General features: G+C 40.5%; 1 protein-coding gene across 3 annotated transcripts in view; it reads right to left on the reverse strand.

Annotated features, from left to right (window-relative positions):
• LOC133567965 (piezo-type mechanosensitive ion channel component 2) overlaps nt 1–23136 on the reverse strand; it is a 230989-nt gene that overhangs the window by 183716 nt on the left and 24137 nt on the right. For all 3 annotated transcript variants that reach the window (XM_061919617.1, XM_061919616.1, XM_061919618.1), the window contains exon 3: nt 8483–8578. In XM_061919617.1, the coding sequence (XP_061775601.1) occupies nt 8483–8578 (96 nt within the window). The remainder of the gene's footprint in view (nt 1–8482; nt 8579–23136) is intronic.

Raw genomic sequence — 23136 nt, forward strand, 5'->3', positions numbered from 1 at the left:
TCAGGATACATGGCCCCATTCATTCTTTCCTTAACACGGATCAATCGTCCTGTCCCCTTAGCAGAAAAACAGCTCCAAAGCATGATGTTTCCACCCACATGCTTCACAGTAGGTATGGTGTTCTTTGAATGCAACTCAGTATTCTTCTTCCTCCAAACACCAGCAGTTGAGTTTATACCAAAATGGATACATGGATGATACAGCAGAGGATTGGGAGAATATCATGTGGTCAGATGAAACCAAAATAGAACTTTTTGGTATAAACTCAACTGCTGGTGTTTGGAGGAAAAAGAATACTGAGTTGCATCCCAAGAACACCATACCTACTGTGAAGCATGGGGGTGGAAACATCATGCTTTGGGGCTGTTTTTCTGCTAAGGGGACAGGACGATTGATCCGTGTTAAGGAAAGAATGAATGGGGCCATGTATCCTGAAATTTGGAGCCAAAACCTCCTTCCATCAGTGAGAGCTTTGAATGCTTGACCAAATACTTATTTTCCACCAAATAATGTCTTTAAAATTCCTACAATGTGAATTCCTTGCTTTTTTTTCCCCACATTCTGTCTCTCCCAGTTGAAGTGTACCTATGATGAAAATGACAGACCTCTGTCATCATTTGAAGTGGGAGAACTTGCACAATCGCTGGCTGACTAAATACTTTTTTGCCCCACTGTATATCTAAAGTTGATCTCGTAACTTAAGTGTTGAAAGTAACAATAATAAAAATGTATCACCTTATGAGTGGGGGACCTTTTGGATTACAAAGATATTTTGTGGGATTTTATTTATTATTTGACTGTGATTACTCAGAAATAATACATTTCAATGAATAGTGTCCTGCATTAATGATCTTTTTAGGGCTCCAATTACTTCAGATCAAACATTGCTTTCTGAATGTTTTGGGCAATGGGGGAAATACTGCATATTTCAGTTTTACTATAAAAAACAAAGTTGTCTTTGACTGAAAAGGCATAAAAAAAATTTTTTTTTACTTTATATCAACTTGAAGTTGATATAGAGATTTACTGTAAGCGTTACATAAAAAATGAAAATAATTTCTCTTATTTTTAGCATGTTAATGATGGAGACCCTCTATGGTCCCTGGGAGTCCTAAAGATAAAAAAAAAAAAATCCATATATTTTGTTATGGTTTGAAAATGAAAAATATCAAAACGGCCCCCGCATGCTTTCATTTTTCCGTGTGTGGCCCTCAGTGGAAAAAGTTTGGACACCCCTGGCTTAGGTACACCTCACCTGAGTTAGGATGTTATAAAAGTACTTGGTGCTCTCCGTATAAAGAATATAAGAAGTGTGTTTATCTCCATGAAGAACCATGTGGTGCTGACATCATGAAGGAGACACAAAAACAAGCCCCAAGCTTCCTGAGGGATGAGGACCTTCATTAAGACTCTAGCATGTTGTTACCATGGCAACTGTTGAAATGTTCTCAAACACCTCTAAGGTGTGCTATAAAAGGGCCATGTGGGGAACAGCTGTGGCCGCTCTGACTTCCCAGCTTTCTGCAACTGCTTGGAGGGCAGCTTGGGGAGGAACATGTGGTGCTCAGGAAGGTCAGAAGTGTGACCAACAACGGGCTCAAATTCTATTTCCTCAACACGGGGGGCTACTTGCTAGCACGCAAAGTCCCTCACTCTCTGTGTACTGAAGCGATCCAGCTCTGGATCAAAAACCAGAAGCCATTTACGCAGCACTGCTCTGAGCTCCTAGCCGATAACAACTGAGACCCCAAAATGTACAACCTGAAAACTACAAACCCCGTTTCCATATGAGTTGGGAAATTGTGTTAGATATAAATGTATTTTCTTATTTTTTTAATATAAACATCTTTATTTAGACAAAGTAGCTCTCTTGGTATATCTATTTGTTTGTGACTAAAAAACACAAGAAAACACGAGTACAAAGTGAAACAACAGCAGTATTTAATACTGGAGCCAAGAGAAGGTTGATATAAAAAAATGAAAAATATGATAACCCCAACATGATTATTTCTAATGTAGCTCAATGGGGGCACCTTTCAAAACCCAATGTCTATATATAAATATATATATATTCTTTTATTTAAGCTGATTTCTTTATACAAACATTATTTCAGACTTCCTAGAAAGTTTTGTTGTAAATATGTTTTTCAGGGATTCTTGCTACACAGCTTTAAAATAAAGATAGATTTAAATTATATATATTTTTTTAATATGTTGCTCAGTGCAGTGTTTTTTTACCATAAGAGGAGCGCCCCCTAAAATGTTGGCCATAAATAAATGGGTACTCAGTTGTAATACACTTTTCCACCACTTGTGGCAGTGATGACAGTATTAAACAAACATGGTAATTGTTATATATTATTGTATGTATTATATACAAACCCCGTTTCCATATGAGTTGGGAAATTGTGTTAGATGTAAATATAAACAGAATACAATGATTTGCAAATCCTTTTCAGCCCATATTCAGTTGAATATGCTACAAAGACAACATATTTGATGTTCAAACTCATAAACTTTTTTTGTGTGCAAAAGAAGTTGGGAAAGGTGGCAATAAATACTGATAAAGTTGAGGAATGCTCATCAAACACTTATTTGGAACATCCCACAGGTGTGCAGGCTAATTGGGAACAGGTGGGTGCCATGATTGGCTATAAAAACAGCTTCCATGAAATGCTAAGTAATTCACAAATAAGGATGGGGTGAATGTCACCAATTTGTAAGCAAATTGTTGAACAGTTTTAGAACATTTCTCAAGCAGCTATTGCTAGGAATTTAGGGATTTTTACCATCTACTGTTTGTAAAATCATCAAAAAGTTCAGAGAATCGAAAGAAATCACTGCACGTAAGCGATATTACAAACTTTTGATCCCTCAGGCGGTACTGCATCAAAAACAGACATCAGTGTGCAAAGGATATCACCACATGAGCTCAAGAACACTTCATAAAACCACTTTCAGTAACTACAGTTGGTCGCTACATCTGTAAGTGCAAGTTAAAACTCTACTATGCAAAGCAAAACCCATTTATCAACAATATCCTGAAACGCTGGGCCCGAGCTCACCTAAGATGGACTGATGCAAAGTGGAAAAGTGTTCTGTGGTCTGACGAGTCCACATTTCAAATTATATTTGATGCCAGCAACACGTGACAAACAAGTTGGGAAAGGTGGCAATACATACTGATAAAGTTGAGGAATGCTCATCAAACACTTATTTGGAACATCCCACAGGTGTGCAGGCTAATTGGGAACAGGTGGGTGCCATGATTGGCTATAAAAACAGCTTCTCAGTCTTTCACAAGAAAGGATGGGGCGAGGTACACCCCTTTGTCCACAACTGCGTGAGCAAATAGTCAAACAGTTTAAGAACAACCTTTCTTAAAGTGCAATTACAAGAAATGTAGGGATTTCAACATCTACACTCCATAAATGTCAGGCTTGTCCCTGACAGTTTGGTTTTGTTTTGGTTTTTCCTCTGTGTATGTCTTTGTTTCCTGTAAGCGCTTTTAATTTAGTCATTTCCTGCTTTTCTACCTGAGCGCTTTTTCCCTCAGATGCGACTGACTGGGACCTGGCCACACCTGGTGTCAATCAGCCTGTTCATATTTGAACCTGCTTTGTCCTCCAGTCAGATGCTGGACTATTGTCGTGTCGATGTCACCACTACCTGTCAATGTCATTATTACTTATCGTTGTAGCTCTGTCTACTTCTGTTCATTCTGCCCATGCCATAGTTCCTTCGTGTCACAGTAAGTGTTTTTGTTCATAGCCAAGTTTGTTCTCCACCTTGTGCACACCTTTTGTTAGTACCCTTTTGTTTGTTCTGGTTTTAGTGTTTAAATTAAATGTTTTCTTACTCAATGCCTGCCACCTTCTTTGCATCCTGGGGTTCGTCACCAACACAATGTGACAATAATATCATCAAAAGGTTCAGAGAATCTGGAGAAATCACTCCACGTAAGCAGCATGGCCGGAAACCAACATTGAATGACCGTGACCTTCCATCCCTCAGACGGCACTGTATCAAAAACAGACATCAATCTCCAAAGGATATCACCACATGGGCTCAGGAACACTTCAGAAAACCACTGTCACTAAATACAGTTTGTCGCTACATCTGTAAGTACAAGTTAAAGCTCTACTATGCAAAGCGAAAGCCATTTATCAACAACATCCAGGAACTACTTTGGCACGTGCTGCAGCCATGAAACCGTAAGTTAATTATTATTTGCAAAAAATAAAAAATAAAGTTTATGAGTTTGAACATCAAATATCTTGTCTTTGTAGTGCCTTCAGTTGAATATGGGTTGAAAAGGATTTGCAAATCATTGTATTCCGTTTATATTTACATCTAACACAATTTCCCAACTCATTTAAGAACGGCGTTTGTAGACTACGACTACTTCAGAAACAATAAATTATGGAATAAGAATGGCGTACTTAAAAATTGTTGTTTAATAAAAATAACACTTATTCTCCAAATTCGTCAGGTTCAAACCCTGATGACGTCTATTAAACAGACAGGAAGCAAGGAATTAAACCGAGACAGGATTTAATTTAGCTCAATGAGGACAAACGTCTGGGCTGTACTCTTTGTACAGACTTCCACCACGCTCTGGCAAGAGAATTCTACACCACCTATTTTATTTGGACTTTCCCTGATTACAGAGCAGCAGCTGAGGTCGTAAACAGCTATAGCCTTTAGTCACAAAACAGTTCAAAGAAAAGATGCCTGGAGCTTGCGTCAGGGCCTGCTTCCTCTCCACTTTGTTGATCTCGGGTCAAGACAAGATATTCTTACAATTACAATAGATCAAAGAATCAGACACCTTCATGTCGCTTCCCATCCTACACAGTGGAGTTTTACATGCCTGTTGCTTAGTAAGCTCAAAGACGGCTTTTTTCCTCTCGCCAGGAACTCATGGAAACACAAAGTTTTGTGATAACTTAGATAAAATTATTCTGACATTAATGCTAAAAATTTGGTGTAGTAAAGCGTCGTTGGGGCGATGTCTATATGACGTCATATCTTGTAATTAGCAGAATTGGTGATTATACATTGAATTTTTGACCACTCTTGACAAAATTGGTGCAGTTCATCTAAATGTGTTGGTTTTCTGACATGGACTTGTTTCTTCAGCATTGTCCACAGCATTGTCAAGACTCTGGGAAGGCCGTTCTAAAACCTTAAATCTAGCCTTTTATTAGTCATTACTTTACCACTTTGGACGTGTGTTTGGGGTCATTGTCCTGTTGGAACACCCAACTGCGCCCAAAACCCAACCTCCGGGCTGGGAATTTTAGGTTGTCCTGAAGAATTTGGAGGTAAACCTCCTTTTTCATTGTCTCATTTACTCTCTGTAAAGCACCAGTTCCATTGGCAGCAAAACAGGCCCAGAGCATAATACTACCACCCCCATGCTTGACAGTAGGCATGGTGTTCCCGCTATTAAAAGCCTCACCTTTTTTTCCTCCAAACATATTGCTGGGTATTGTGACCAAACAGATCAATTTTTGTTTCATCTAACATCACATGGACAAAAACAAAACCTTCTGGAGGAAAGTTCTGTGGTCAAATGAAACAAATATTGAGCTGTTGTAGAAATGATTGGAAACTCAAGACAACCATGACATTAAGTTGTTTACAAGTGTATGTAAACTTTTGACCATGACTTTATTTATATTTATATATATATATATATATATATATATATATATATACACACAATATCAAATAGGTTTTCTGAATGGATATGATTGGATGAACGCAAGTGTACCTAATTAAGTGACCAGCGAGCATGCATGCTGACATAAATAAAAGATGCAGGCTAAATTCCGACATAACATGACATGTTTGAAGCCAGAGGATGAGACCCAGGAACGTTCCGCTTTCTCCTTCTCTTTAACTATTGATGAGAGTGTAAAGTGGTCCACTCTGACTGCGTGTTACTTCCTGATTGTTATTCCAGCTGGAGACGAGCGGGTTGCCCCTCGACTCTGGACACCATTCGGCCTCCGTCCTGGAAGTTTTATGTATTATTGAGCGCCGCATGTGGTTTTCCTCCACAAACCCGCACAATGAAGAGGGTCTGTAAGGTGTCTCGTTCAGTTTTCAGTGGCTAGGACTTTAACCACCTCAATGGTCTTCTTCATTCATAGGAGGCGCCAAATACTAGGAACCCGAGACAAACAATATTTATTATCCTTTTTCAAAAGCGGTCAAATCTTTGCTTTGCCACGTTTTCCTAAAATATTTATTTTTGTTCAAGCATATTGGATTTATGTGGAATGAATGGAGGGCAACTAACTATCTATGGATCATTTTTATGATTGCATCTGGAGCACTAAGTAATATTAAAGGCCTACTGAAATGAGATGTTCTTATTTAAACGGGGATAGCAGGTCCATTCTATGTGTCATACTTCATCATTTCGCGATATTGACATATTTTTGCTGAAAGGATTTAGTAGAGAACATCCACGATAAAGTTCGCGACTTTTGGTCGCTAATAAAAAAGTCTTGCCTGTACCAGAAGTAGCAGACGATGTGCGCGTGACGTCACGGGTTGTGGAGCTCCTCACATCTGAACATTGTTTACAATCATGGCCACCAGCAGCGAGAGCGATTCGGACCGAGAAAGCGACGATTTCCCCATTAATTTGAGCGACAGTGAAAGATTCGTGGATGAGGATAGTAAGAGTGAAGGACTAGAAGAAAGAAAAAAAAAAGACGAGGGCAGTGGGAGCGATTCAGATGTTATTAGACACATTTACTAGGATAATTCTGGAAAATCCCTTATCTGCTTATTGTGTTATTAGTGTTTTAGTGAGATTATATGGTCGTACCTGAAAGTCTGAGGGGTGTGGTGACCGCCAGTGTCTCCGAGGGAAGCCACCTTTCTCGACGAGGCAAAGCAGCCGGGCTTATTTTTATTTTTTCCCCCCTCCTCCACGGTGTAAGCTTCCGACGGTTGGGGGCGGCCGGTGGGAGGAGGCAAGCGGGTCTGCAGCTGCAAGGGGAACGACGCAAACTCTCTGCTCATGTCTACGGTATGTAAACAAGGAACAACTGGCTAAAGGCGGCCGCAATTCACCGCTTCCCACCTACAGCTTTCTTCCTTGACGTCTCCATTATTAGTTGAACTAATTGCAAAAGATTCAGCAACACAGATGTCCAGAATACTGTGTAATTATGCGATTAAAGCAGACTACTTATAGCTGTGATCGGTGCTGGATCAAAATGTCCGCTACAATCCGTGACGTCACGCGCACGCGTCATCATACCGTGACGTTTTCAACAGGAAACTCCGCGGGAAATTTAAAATTGCAATTTAGTAAACTAAAGCGGCCGTATTGTCATGTGTTGCAATGTTAATATTTCATCATTGATATATAAACTATCAGACTGCGTGGTCGCTAGTAGTGGCTTTCAGTAGGCCTTTACCTTTTACCTGTCTGACTGCATTTCATCTCAAGGAAAATCAAAGCGAAACAGAGTTCTATCACAAAGGATGTCGCTCAAAGAGAATGTCACCGAGAAATGACTCAAAATGCAGAAAATCCCCCGACAAATCAGTTTTGAGTAGAGATGTCCGATATCTGCCCGCCAATATTATCGGCCGATAAATGCTTTTAAAGACATTTACTAGGATGATTCTGGAAAATCCTTTATCTTTCTGTTGCTAGTGTTTTAGTGAGTTTAACAGTACCTAATAGTCGCAGTGTCTCGGGGAAGTCGACGGCAGCTTTATGGGCGGCACAAGCTCAGCTGATATCCGTTAAGTGGTGACTTTTTAACCACAATTTTCTCACCGAAACCTGCTGGTTGACATGTAGTCGGGATCCATGTCCGCTCTCATCCATAGTAAAGTTTCACCTCCGTGACTTTTAAACAAGGAATCACCGTGTGTTTGTGTGGCTTAAGCTTCCCAACTTCGTCTTTCTACTTTGACTTCTCCATTATTAATTGAACAAATTGCAAAAGATTCAGCAACACAGATGTCCAGAATACTGTGTAATTATGCCGTTAAAGCAGACTACTTTTAGCTGTGTGTGTGTGTGTGTGTGTGTGCAGCGCTCATTCATAAGAGCCCGTGATGTCACGGGCTCATTATTACGTCATCATTACACAGCGTTTTCAAGAAAAAAGTCCGGGGAAATTTAAAATTGCAATTAAGTAAACTAAAGCGCCCGTATTGTCATGTGTTGCAATGTTACTATTTCATCATTGATATATAAACTATCAGACTGCGTGGTCGCTAGTAGTGGCTTTCAGTAGGCCTTTAAAGTGATTTGCAAATCATTGTATTCTGTTTATATTTACATCTAACAGAATTTCCCAACTCATATGGAATCGGGGTTTGTAGAGTTTTTTTTAAATTCCATTAGTGAACCCCCCCCCCTCTGAATCATCGGGCTGCAACAATGCATCTATCAATCAATCACAATCAAGTGTTGCTGTGATGCTTGTGTCGTCCTTACCCTGCATAGTTGTGCACGTGGGCTCAGGGAAGAGTGGAATAAGCAGGAGGTAGATGAGGTAGATGAAGGACAGGACATTGTACCTGAAGACACAAGCTGCAGAGACAAAACAGGGACGTCAGTGAGTTGAAGGCGGCGATTTTGATGCACGATCACCGACAAAAAGGTCATTAAATACACAGTCTTGTCAGTCGGTGGAGGTCCTCATGGACATTGTGGACTCCATCCTAAAAACCAGAGTTCACGATCAATTAGCTTTATTGGGACCACGGAAATGTCTGCAAATTGCACTTTACTTATAACAGGGGTCGGTAACTCCATCAATCCATCATCTTCCGCTTATCCGAGGTCGGGTCGCGGGGGCAACAGCCTAAGCAGGGAAACCCAGACTTCCCTCTCCCCAGCCACTTCGTCTAGCTCTTCCCGGGGGATCCCGAGGCGTTCCCAGGCCAGCCGGGAGACATAGTCTTCCCAACGTGTACTGGGTCTTCCCCGTGGCCTCCTACCGGTTGGACGTGCCCTAAACACCTCCCTAGGGAGGCGTTCGGGTGGCATCCTGACCAGATGCCCGAACCACCTCATCTGGCTCCTCTCGATGTGAAGGAGCAGCGGCTTTACTTTGAGTTCCTCCCGGATGGCAGAGCTTCTCACCCTATCTCTAAGGGAGAGACCCACCACACGGCGGAGGAAACTCATTTGGGCCGCTTGTACCCGTGATCTTATCCTTTCGGTCATGACCCAAAGCTCATGACCATAGGTGAGGATGGGAACGTAGATCGACCGGTAAATTGAGAGCTTTGCCTTCCGGCTCAGCTCCTTCTTCACCACAACGGGTCGGTAACTCACAATGTTGAAAGAGCCATATTGGACCAAAAATACAAAAACAAATCTGTCTGGAGCCGCAAAACAAATTTAAAAGCCATATTACATACAGATAGTGTGTCATGTGGTATAAATTGAACTAAGAGTACTTAAAAGAAACAAAATGAGTTCAAATATAGCTACAAATGAGGCATAATGATGCAATATGTACATATAGCTAGCCTAAATAGCATGTTAGCATCGATTAGCTTGCAGTGAGCAAATATGTCTGATTAGCACTCCACACAAGTCAATAACATCAACAAAACTCACCTTTGTGCATTCACGCACAACATTAAAAGTTTGGTGGACAAAAGGAGAAAGTGGCATAAAACACGTCCTAGAAAGTTGTACATGTAAACCAGGGGTGTCCAAACATTTTCCACTGAGGGCCGCAGACTGAAAAATCAAAGTATGCGGGGGCCATTTTGATATTTTTCTTTTTTAAAAGCAATAGTTTTTTGTTTTTTTTGCCTTTATGTCTTTCAAGTTTGGTCCCCGGTCTCCGGCAGGGTCTCAGTCATAAAAATGTTAGAAATAAGTCATAAATTATTTTTTTTTTTTTCCATTTAACGCTTGAATCTCGATCAACTTCAGGTCTGTCTGTTATTAAAATTGTTTTAATTTAGTTTTTTATGTTTATGGCCTTTATATCAAAACCCTTATTTATATGGCAAATACACAAAGTATGCAACATTTTCCCCCAAAACATTTCAAAGTGGAATATTTGACGTGAAGTAATTGGAACCCTAAATAGGTCAATAATTTATAACAATAAAAAAAGAATAAGTGTTGAAAATAAGCCAAATGTAAATGTATATTTTTTTTACTTCTAACGCTTAAGTCTGTAGATCTCTTGATTATAAGATGTTATAATTTTTTTCATATTTTGTTTGTTTGATGCCTTTTTTGTGAAAGGAAACTTTGTTTTGCACAAAATATGCAATATTATCCCCCCAAAATATTGTAAAGTTAAATAGTTCCAGTGAAGTAATTGGAGCCTTCAGCAGGTCAATAACAGTCCACATGGCAGCTTTGTGTTATTAGTCTCAACACTGCAACTTTTTCTTGTTACATGTCACTGTTTACTCTTTTATGTTTGAAATTGTTATTATAGTATGTTTTAGAATGGGCCGGGGGCCATTAGCCAATTAGCTGGGGGCCACAAATGGCCCTTGGGCCACACTTTGGACACGCCTGATGTAAACAAACCACGGTGGGTTCAAGGACCGCCAAATTTAGTAGGACAAAACGGCGCTCGCCAATTACTGGAATAAGTGAAGCATGTTTAATATAAACAGTGTGCTTTGTAACAATTAGGGAGGTTTGTAACATGTTTGTCCTCCTACAGAAACCATATTAAAACAAAAAATGTTTTTGTTCCTTAATTTTTTTCCATTTTTCATACTTTTCTGAAAAAGCTCCAGAGAGCCACTAGGGCGGCGCTAAAGAGCTGCATGCGGCTCTCGAGCTGCGGGTTGCCGACCCCCGAGCTATAGTAATAAAAGGTTTAGGGGCAGCACGGTGGCACAGGGGTTAGTGCATGTGCCTCACAATATGAAGGACCTGGGTGGCGACTTGTCCAGGGTCTACCCCGCCTGACGCTCGAGTGCAGCTGCTATAGGCTCCAGCACACCCGCGACCCCAAAAAAGGGGACAAGCAGTAGAAAATGGATGGATGGATGAACACTTTTAGTCAGGTGACACAAATATGTTCCTAAAAGACTGAGAATGAAAAACACAATTTTCCCTGACATTTTGTTATGTTACAGAACTATTGCAAAACACATTAATTTTTTTCCTCAAAATTCTACACAAAATAACCCTATAATGACAATGTGAAAACATTTTTTAGAACCTATTGCAAATGTATTAGGCAAAATAAAATAAAAAATACACTAACATAAGTATTCACAGTTGATGCACTTTTGGCTGGAATTACTGCCTCAAGTATTTTGGAAAACGATGCTACAAGCTTGTCACACCTATCTTTGGGCAGTTTGATCCATTCCTCTTTGCAGCGCCTCTCCAGGGCCATGAGGTTGAATGTGAAGCATCAGTTTACATCCCTTTTCAGATCTCTCCAGAGACGCTAAATTGAATTCAAGTCTAGACTCTGGCTGGGCCACTCAGGGACATTTACATAGTTGTCCTGAAACCGTTCCTTTGATATCTTGGCTATGTGCTTAGGCTTGTTGTCCTGCTGAAAGATGAACAGCCTCCCCAGTCTGAGTTCAAGAGTGCTCTGGAGCAGGTTTTCATCCGGAATGTCTCTGCACATTGCTGCATTCAACTTTCCCTCTTTCCTGACTAGTCTACCAGCTCCTGGCGCTGTTAAGCATCCCCACAGCATGATGCTGCCACCACCATAGTGTTGGCCTGGTGAAGAGCGGTGCCTGGTTTCCTCCAAAGTCTAGGATTAACGCCAAATAGTTAAATCTTTGAGTCATCAGACCAGAGAATTTTGTTTCCCATGGTCGGGGTCTTTCAGGTGCATTTTGGCAAACTTTTACAAAGGAATGGCTTCAGTCTGGCCAGTCTACCAAACATTGGGTGATTGCTGCAGAGATGGGTTGTCTTTCTGGAAAGTTTTCCTCTCTCCACTGAGGAAAGATGTAGCTCTGACAGAGTGACCATTAGACTCTTGGTCACCTCCCTGACTATACCCCTTTTCCCACGATCGCTCAGTTTGGCCGGCCGGCTCTACCAAGAGTCCTGGTGGTTCCAAACTTTAGTTTATGGATGAACTCATTGCAACCTTAACTTCTTAAGGCCCAAGCTGTTTGTTTACCAGCTTTTTGTATTTCTCTTTGCTATTTGGGCTTATTGGACCATCCATCCATCTTCTTCCGCTTATCCGAAGTTGGGTCGCGAGGGCAGCAGCCTAAGCAGGGAAGCCCAGACTTCCCTCTCCCCAGCCACTTGGTCCAGCTCTTCCTGGGGGATCCCGAGGCGTTCCCAGGCCAGCCGGGAAACAGTCTTCCCAACGTGTCCTGGGTCTTCCCCGTGGCCTCCTACCGGTTGGACGTGCCATAAACACCTCCCTAGGGAGGCGTTGGGGTGGCATCCTGACCAGATGCCCGAAAAACCTTATCTGGCTCCTATCTGTCATTCTTGTTTTGGTGTGGGTTCACAGTGTGGCGCATATTTGTAACAATGTTAAAGTTGTTTACACAGCCACCCTCAGTGTGACCTGTATGGCTGTTGACCAAGTATGCATTGCATTCACTTGTGTGTGTGAAAAGCCCAGTGACGTGCGGTGAACTAAACACCAGGTGAGGCATAGATACTTTTGGAGTTTTTGTTCTTTTTTTAATTTAAATTCATATGTGCAGCTCTAATCATTGTTCATTTAGGTTGCACATTGGAGGAACAGAAAAAAAGGGAGTTATTTGCTTTCATGAAAACGTTATCATACTAGGATATGATAAATGGGTCCAAAAAGCATTTGATAAATTTGTTTTTAAAAACTTGTTTTTCCTATTTTCTTTTAACAAAATAAATCAAGTATCGTGAGTGTATATTACCTTTCTGTATTTGTATGTGAAGAAGCAATAGCTAACTTCCATGAAAACATACTTTGCATGATCGCATTCATTTGGTCCTAAAGTCCAGTTTAGAGAACTATTTCATCTTGGATACAGTATATAATCCTCCATATTGGCAGACACGTTCATTTCATTCAATTTCATTCCAAGCAATAAAACAATATTTTTTGCATCTTACAAAAAACACCCACACACGCTGGCTTACTCAAAAAAAAAAATGCCATGTTTGTTATAAATGCAGTTTAAAAAGAAATAATAAAAAACAGTCTGGCTTCCATTGGCGAGACATGTGTCTACTGCTGAGGCATTGAACTGCAAGTTGACAACACATCGCCCCCTACCTCGAGGCAGAGGTACTTTCTGCCTCATGGCCTGCCTTTTCCCCGCGACAACAAGCCTGAGCCCCTTGCACACACACGCTCAATACACTTTGCATGTAGCTGTGGAGGCACCACACGTGTCTGCCTCACTTCTCGTCTTCCCTGCTATTTTGATCAGGAAACACAGATTTTCCGCGATTTTAAACCATGAAAATTATCAAAATGTACAGGAACCACACCACAATCACATAGAAAGCATAGACCAAAAGAGAAATATTCAAACTTATATTTTATTACCTCCTTTGTGAAGATCTCATTGTTAAGCCACCTGACAGCACGTGACTGGAGAAGCCGTAGATATGTGGCAGTGCCTTTATGGTTGATTGGCGCTCTGTACTTTTGCTTACGTCCGTGTACACAGCAGCGTTTTGAAAAAGTCATACATTTTACATTTTCAAACCAGTACCAATAACTTTGAAACTGATACTGATCATTGTATTGTACCGTATGTCCCGGCAAGAAATCTGCGTTCAAAAGACTTCGGCTTATTAGTGATTCCTAGAGCTCAAAAAAAGTCTGCCGGCTATAGAGCGTTTTCCGTTCGGGCTCCAGTACTCTGGAATGCCCTCCCGGTAACAGTTCGAGATGCTACCTCAGTAGAAGCATTTAAGTCTCACCTTAAAACTCATCTGTATACTCTAGCCTTTAAATAGACCTCCTTTTTAGACCAGTTGATCTGCCGCTTCTTTTCTTTCTCCTATGTCCCCCCCTCCCTTGTGGAGGGGGTCCGGTCCGATGACCATGGATGAAGTACTGGCTGTCCAGAGTCGAGACCCAGGATGGACCGCTCGTCGGGACCCAGGATGGACCGCTCGCCTGTATCGGTTGGGGACATCTCTACGCTGCTGATCCGCTTGAGATGGTTTCCTGTGGACGGGACTCTCGCTGCTGTCTTGGAGCCACTATGGATTGAACTTTCACAGTATCATGTTAGACCCGCTCGACATCCATTGCTTTCGGTCCCCTAGAGGGGGGGGGTTGCCCACATCTGAGGTCCTCTCCAAGGTTTCTCATAGTCAGCATTGTCACTGGCGTCCCACTGAATGTGAATTCTCCCTGCCCACTGGGTGTGAGTTTTCCTTGCCCTTTTGTGGGTTCTTCCAAGGATGTTGTAGTCGTAATGATTTGTGCAGTCCTTTGAGACATTTGTGATTTGGGGCTATATAAATAAACATTGATTGATTGATTGATTTCTGATATTACATTTTAGAGCATTTATCGGCCGATAATATCGATCATCCCTACTTGAAAGTGATGACATCACACCACATCTCACAAACAACAACGGACAGTCGTTATCCAAAAAGAGGTTGAGGGCAGCAAGGAGAAGAACGAGGCGCACATTAGTGAAACATCAAAGTCATTTCCTGTTTTCCTTACTACAAAATGACGCACGCCTCTTTGGAGCGAAAAGACAACTGGTGTTGAAACACTTAAGTGAAAACATCTGTTTTGACTTAAGTGTTTCTATTGATCGCTGCATCAGTCCCAATCGGGAACTTTTACCAGCTAATTTTCACTTAGCTCAAAATGAAATTAGGGCACTTTAGAGCGGTCATATTATGTTTGGGGTTTTTTTCTTCTATTTTTAAAACACTTCATTTTGGTCTACATAAGCCGGGGGTGTCCAAACTTTTTCCACTGAGGGCCACACACTGAAAAATCAAAGCAAGCTGGGGACATTTTAATATTTTTATTTTAAAGGGGAACATTATCACCAAACCTATGTAAGCGTCAATATATACCTTGATGTTGCAGAAAAAAGACCATGTATTTTTTTAACCGATTTCCGAACTCTAAATGGGTGAATTTTGGCAAATTAAACGCCTTTCTGTTTATCGGTCTTTTAGCGATGACGTCACCGAGGTAACACTGCCGCCATATTCATTTTCACATTACAAACACCGGGTCTCAGCTCTGTTATTTTCCGTTTTTTTTACTATTTTTTGGAACCTTGGAGACATCATGCAGGGTGGGTGTGTTGTCGGAGGGTGTAACAACACTAACAGGGAGGGATTCAAGTTGCACCACTGGCAAGAAATCTGCCGCCAGACCCCCATTGAATGTAACAGAGTGTCTTCACATTTTAGCGGCGATGCTAAGACAGACATGGCACAGAGATGTATGGATAACCTGCAGATGCATTTGCAACCATTAAGTCAACGAAATCACAAAGGTAAGTTTTGTTGATGTTGTTGACTTATGTGCTAATCAGACATATTTGGTCACGGCATGACTGCCAGCTAATCGATGCTAACATGCTATTTACGCTAGCTGTATGTACATTTGAAACTAGATACCCACATTTAATGCGAAACAAACACTTACCAATCGACAGATTTAAGTTGCTCCAGTGTCACAAGATGCGAAAGTCCTGATCGTTTGGTCCGCACATTTTACCGCCGATGCTAATAAGGCAGCCATGCTATGGGCACTTCATTAGGTACACACCGCTATGGCCGAATAGCGTCAATAGCTTCAATTTCTTCTTCAAATTCGTTTGCGCTATCTGCCTCCATACTCCGACCATCTGTTTCAATACATGCGTAATCTGTTGAATCGCTTAAGTCGCTGAAATCCGAGTCTAAATCCGAGCTAATGTCGCTATATCTTGCTGTGGTAACCGCCATGTTGTTTGTATTGGCAGCACTGTATGACGTCACCGGGAAATGGACAGTGGTTTCCAAGATAGCGAAAATAAGGCACTTTAAAGCTTTATTTAGGAATATTCCGGGACCGGTAAAATTTTGAAAAAAACTTCAAAAAATACAACAAGCCACTGGGAACTGATTTTTATTGTTTTTAACCCTTTTGAAATTGTGATAATGTTCCCCTTTAAAAAAACAATACATGTATAAAAATATATATTTAGGCCTCCACTCAAGCTTGGAGGCCTAAAAGGGTTTTGATCAAAAAAAATATTGAAAATGTGTCATTATTCAGTATTACTATTATTATACGCTTAACTCTCTAGATCAACATTAAGACTATCTGTGAATATAACTTTTAAAAAAATTAAGTTGTATGCTATTTTTGTCAGAAAAAAACATTTTTTAATAGAAAAAACACAAAATATGCAATATTTTCAACAAATAACATTTTTAATTGGAATATTTTAGATTATATAACAAGTGTAGTTTTAAAAAGGTCAATAAGTCATGTGTGATTCTAATTCATTATTATTTTTTGAGCAATGACACTTAAATTTTTTTTTTTTTTTTTTTAAATCACACAAGTTATTGGGTCCTATTCAATATCGTGTTAAAAAATAAATAATTATTTTGTTTACTTTTAACACAATCTCGAGATCGACTTCAGATTTATCCGTCATAAGTTTTATTGTTGTTCGTGTTTTTTGTTTGTTCGTTTTAAAACAAAAACGTGTGGTAAACACAAAATATGCAACATTTAACACAAAAAATATCTCAAAGTGGAATATTTAATCTGCGATGAGGAGGCGACTTGTCCAGGGTGTACACCGCCTTCCGCCCAATTGTAGCTGAGATAGGCACCAGCGCACCCTGCGACCCCAAAGGGAATAAGCGGTAAAAAATGGATGGATGGAATATTTAATGTGACGTAATTGGTGCTTTGAATAGGTCAACAATTCATAATCACATTGATTTTGATTCATTATTTTTTTTTCAAGAAAGAAACAGCCTGCCTGGCAGCTTTGTGTTATTAGAGTCAAAATTGCAACATTTTCTTGTTAAATTTCACCTGTTTGCTCTTTTATACCACTGTTTATGTTTTTTATTTTTTTAATCGTATTTTTAGAACACACCGTTGGGCCGTTAAAAAAATCCCTGCGGGCCGCAAATGGCCCCGGGCCGCACTTTGGATATCGCTGACATAAGCCTTCGCCCCAGTGCAGCTGGGATAGCCCCCTTGTAAAAACTCACAACCCAGTGGGATGTCAGTGTGAATGACTATGAGAAACCTTGGAGAGGACCGCAGATGTGGGCAACACCCCACCCCCTCTAGTGGAGACCGGATGCAATGGACTTCAAGTGGGTCTAACATAATATTGTGAGAGTTCAGTCCATAGTGGATATAACATACCGTATTTCCTTGAATTGCCGCCGGGTATATAGTATGTGCCTGCCTAGAATTACTAGAATCAAACTCGTTTCGCAAAATAATTAGCGCATGCTTAGCATTACCGCCGGCTCAGGATTAACGCCGGGTCAAACTCGTCACGTCACGAGTGACACTTCACCTGTCATCATTTTCAAAATGGAGGAGGCTGATTTCAATCATTTGAAATCGCATAAAGGGAAGAAGATTAAGAGCTATTCAGTAGGATTTAAGGTCCAAGCTATTGAATATGCTAAAAAGAACAGTAAGCAGCTATGTTTTATTAATATACCGTAGCTGCGTGTGTCAAATATGAGTCATTAAATGACTCCCGCCTCCTGGTGGTAGAGGGCGCTAGTGATCCTTCTTGCGACTACTCGGCTGCAGAAGAAGTGACAACAAGCAGCAAGAGTGAGCAGCGATCGTTCATTTTCCTCTCGCTTGCACTTTTAACATGGAGGATTACATATCTAAAATAAAACAGTTTTCTAAACTGGACTTTCAATCGAAGCAGGAGGTAATAAAGGAAGATCTCCATCGAGACAGAGAGACTTTTAAAACTGAAGAAAGATAAGGAAGACTTCTATAAAGAAGTTATCGATGCTTTTGATCAGAAGGAGCTGCGCATGGACTTCATTTATAAGTAAAGGTGAGACCACAATATTTTTTTTATTAAATGTGCTTTTCATGATGGTATCCTTACATCACACTCAAATTTATAAGCGCAGGCCTAAATGTATCACATGCCTTTGGTAAGCGCCAGAGTGAGAAGAGGTTTTAAATTAATTAGCGCCCCGGCGGCAATTCAAGGAAATACAGTAATAGTGAGAGTAACGTCCATAGTGGGGCCAGCAGGAGGCCAGCAGGAGACCAGCAGGAGACCAGCAGGAGACCAGCAGGAGACCAGCAGGAGGCCAGCAGGAGGCCAGCAGGAGGCCAGCAGGAGACCAGCAGGAGACCAGCAGGAGACCAGCAGGAGACCAGCAGGAGACCAGCAGGAGACCAGCAAGAGACCAGCAAGAGACCAGCAGGAGACCAGCAGGAGACCAGCAGGAGACCAGCAGGAGACCAGCAGGAGACCAGCAGGAGACCAGCAGGAGACCAGCAGGAGACCAGCAGGAGACCAGCAGGAGACCAGCAAGAGACCAGCTAGAGACCATCCCGAGCGGGGACAGGTCAGCAGTGCAGAGATGTCCCCAACAGATGCACATGCGAGCGGTCCGATGTATTAATCACTTATTCTTCTGTTTGGATGCTTTACATTAATTTTGGATGATACCACAAATTTGGGTATGAATCCGATACCAAGTCGTTACAGGTTCGTACATTGGTCATATTTAAAGTCCTCAAGTGTCCAGGGACATATTTCCTGATATAAACAGAATATAAATAAAGAAATAAAAAAAAAGATGTGATGCCAAAAAATATCGTATTCATAGTAGTATCGCCCCTGTACTTGGTATCATTACAGTGGATGTCAGGTGTAGATCCACCAATGGCGTTTGTTTACATTGTGACGCCAGTGAGCTAAGGTGTGTAGAGAAGTATGTTTAGATATTCCTCGTCCTGCAGGGATGATACTTGGAGGAAACTTGATTTGTCGCCATGGAGACGATGATTAGTGATTTAGAAGTCGCTAAAACGCTAGCTAGCCATGTCTTAAAGCACCTTCCTGAGGGCGTTTCAGTGTTAGAACTTCACCTTTATCGCTAGTTTTTAAGCCAAAATGCATGGAGTGACTCTTGCTGGTTAAAGCAGCAAACCAAGCATTTTTTTCATTGGGTTTCATCGTGGAAGTCTCCAACAAATGAATAACAGCAGACGAAACCCATGGGTAAATTTTTACTAGAAGTGTCAGATAATTGCTTTTTTACTGATAGCCAATATTGTCAAACTCTTCATGACCGATACTGATATATACAGTGGTGGAATTAACACATTATGCCTCATTTTGTTGTGATGCCCCGCTGGATGCATTAAACTATGTAACAAGGTTTTAAAAAATAAATCAACACAAGTTATGGAAAAAAATGCCAACATGGCACTGCCATATTTATTATTGAAGTCACAAAGTGCATCATTTTTTTTAACATACCTCAAAACAGCAGCTTGGAATTTGGGACATGCTTGCCCTGAGAGAGACTATGAGGAGGTTGAGGTGGGCGGGGTTGAGGTGGGCAGGGGGTGTATATTGTAGCGTCCCGTAAGAGTTAGTGCTGCAAGGGATTCTGGGTATTTGTTATGTTGTGTTTATGTTGTGTTAGGTTGCGGTTGTTCTCCCGAAATCTGTTTGTCATTCTTGTTTGGTGTGGGTTCACAGTGTGGTGCATATTTGTAACAGTGTTCAAGTTGTTCATACGGCCACCCTCTGTGTGACCTGTATGGCTGTTGACCAAGTATGCCTTGCATTAAGATGTGTCCGTGAGAAGTTGTAGACATCATGTGACTGGGCCGGTACACAAATGCTGTGCCTTTAAGGATTACTGGCGCTCTGTACCTTTCCCTACGTCCATGTGCTCAGTGGCGTTTTAAAGAGTCATATATTATACTTTTTGAAACAGATACAGATCATTTTGAAACCAATACCGATAATTTACCATGAATTGATTAACGTGGACCCTGACTCGAACAAGTTGAAAAACTTATTGGGGTGTTACCATTTAGTGGTCAATTGTAGGGAATATGTACTGTACTGTGCAATCTACTAATAAAAGTATCAATCAATCAAACCGATATTACATTTTAAAGCAGTTATCGGCCAATAATATCGGCAGTCCGATATTATCGGAGATCCCTAATCTCTAGAATAAACAGGATATACACTGTCGTCACACTCTGTAAATTATCACACTTGGGGCAAATTCCAAACTTTTTGCTCAACGGAAGTAGGAAGGAAGGTTAGTTTGTTTTACAAATATCTCCGCAATGCGTCCACTGATTGATTTCAAATTTTTGGGACTTATGCAGATCCCAAATACACATAAGCAGGCACCAATAGGTAAGATAAGTTGGTTTTGCACAATAAGGCCCATTTAAAAGCCTGAAAAAATGCCTGAGTTCATCACACAAATGTAGTGGCGAGCTGCCTTCCTCTTTACATTGGTTGCATACTTGAGGAGGTATGTGCTGAGCTACTCTCAAGTTCTCTCTTCATCTCTAACATCAACAAGCACAGTGTTTAACGGTCTAAAACTAGTAACAAAAATACATTTGCCTGCAGAAAATGCGCACTCAATGCTTCCATTCAGCCACATCGGCTCGGCCTTCTTCTCCTCTCACCGCTTCTGACACACTCATTCTAATCTAATTATTAGGAATATATGTTCTGCCACGCTTGCACAACTCCACTGCAAACTATCTTGCGAAAACAAACGAGGAAAAAAAAGTAGGTTAGAAAGCAAGCCAAGCTTCTCTCTGCTCTCACTTTATTCCAATGATTAAATGTGGCAAGAAATAAAATCCAAATATTTAGTTGTTATTAGATCGTTTAAGGCCAAAGGTCCCAAAACTTTATGACTCAGGGGCCACATCGGGTTAAAAAAATGTGTGTGTGTATATATATATATATATATATATATATATATATATATATATATATATATATATATATGTGTGTGTGTGTGTGTGAGAAAAAAATCACAAGACTACTTCATCGCTACAGAACTGTTTCATGAGGGGTTCCCTCAATCGTCAGATTTATCTGCTGACTGGGACCACTGTTTCCATGGTGACTGTTGGTAATACACTAAGACAGGGGTAGGGAACCTATGGCTCTAGAGCCAGATGTGGCTCTTTTGATGACTGCATCTGGCTCTCAGATAAATCTTAGCTGACATTGCTTAACACAGGGCTGTCCAAAGTGCGGCCCGCGTGTCATTTTTTAACGGCCACGGCACATTTTAAGAATACAATTAAAAACATAAGAAGTTGTATAAAAGAGCAAACAGGTGAAATGTAACAAGAAATTGTTGCAATGCTTATTACTCTTATAACACAAAGCTGCCATGCAGGCTGTTTATTTCTTTAAAAAAGAATAATGAATCAAAATCAATGTCATTTTGAATTATTGACCTACACAAGACTTCAATTACATCACATTAAATATTCCACTTTGACATATTTTTGGGGGAAGATGTTGCATATTTTGTGTTTTACCATATAAAAAACTGAGCTTTTTTTTTTTTTAAAGAAGGGCCTAAAACAAACAAACAAAACATAAACAACAATAAAACTTAAAATTGACGGATATATCTGAAGTTGATCTCAGGAATTATTGTGCTAAAAGTAAAAAAAATGTATAATTTATTTTTTAACACTAATAAGTAGGACACTTTTGGATCTCCAATTATTTTAGTGTGATTTGTTTTTAAGTGTCATTGCTCAAAAAATAATAATGAATCAAAATCCAAAATTAAGGCTCCAATTATTATATAATCTCAAATATCCCACCTAAAAAAGTTATTGGGTGAAAATATTGCATATTTTGTGTTTTTTCCATTTTTTTTTTCTAATGTTGATCTAGAGATTTAAAACTTGCATAATAATAAAAATTATAATACTGAATAATTACAAATTTTTAATTTTTTTTTTTAACCGAAACCCTTTGGGGTCCCCGGGATCATAACTGGGTGGAGGCCTAAATGTATATTTTTTATACGTATATTGTATTGGTTTTTAAAATAAAAAATTATGAAAACGGCCCCTGCTTGCTCTGATTTTTCAGTGTGGCCCTCAGTGGAAAAAGTTTGGACACCCCTGGCTTAACACGATAATTATGAATAATTCCGCTTGTAAGCACAGAGCTAAAAATAACGTTCAAAATACAAAGCATTCTCATGCATTTTAGCCATCCATCCGTTTTCTACCAGACTTGTTCAAGAAGTCGCATTAATGGTAAGAAGTGTTTGATTTATTATTGGTTAACTTCAGAATAAGAATGTTATTAAAACGAATAAGGGATTTATTATACTCTAAACATGTTGGTCTTACTTAAAAATGCACACATTTAGTTGTATTCAGTGTTAAAAAATATGATATGGCTCTCGCGGAAATACATTTTGAAATATTTGGCTTTCCTGGCTCTCAGCCAAAAAGGTTCCCGACCCCTGCACTAAGATGTCATGGTTTGGAATCATGGACGGCACAGAAGGTTCCCCTGCTTAAACCAGCACATGTTTAGGCCCGTCTTAAGTTTACCAATGACCATTTGGATGATCCAAAGGAGTCATGAGAGAATGTTTTGTGGACACATGAGACCAAAATTGTGTTTGGAGGAAGAAGAATGATGCATACCATCCCAAGAACACCATCCCTACTGTGAAGCATGGGGGTGGTAGCATCATGCTTTGGGGGCGGGGGGGTTCTGCTCATGGGACAGGACGACTGTACTGTATTAAGGAGAGGATGACTGCAGCCATGTATTGTGAGATTTTGGCCAAAAACCTCCTTCCCTCAGTCAGATCATTGAAGATGAGTCGTGGCTGGATCTTCCAACATGACAAGGACCCTAAGAACACAGCCAGGACAACCAAGAAGTAGCTTCGTAAGAACCATATCAAGGTTCCGGAGTGGCCTAGCCAGTCTCAAGACCTAAATCCAATTGAATATCTTTGGAGGGAGTTGAAAGTCTGTGTTACTCAGCGACAGTCCGGAAACCTGACTGATCTAGAGAATATCTTTGTGGAGGAGTGGGACAAAATCCCTCCTGTAGTTTGTGCAAACCTGCTGAAGAACTACAGGAAACCTTTGACCTCAGTAATTCCAAACAAAGGCTACTCTACAATATATT

This window comes from Nerophis ophidion, linkage group LG14, assembly GCF_033978795.1.
Source record: "Nerophis ophidion isolate RoL-2023_Sa linkage group LG14, RoL_Noph_v1.0, whole genome shotgun sequence".
Classification (NCBI taxonomy): Eukaryota; Metazoa; Chordata; class Actinopteri; order Syngnathiformes; family Syngnathidae; genus Nerophis; species Nerophis ophidion.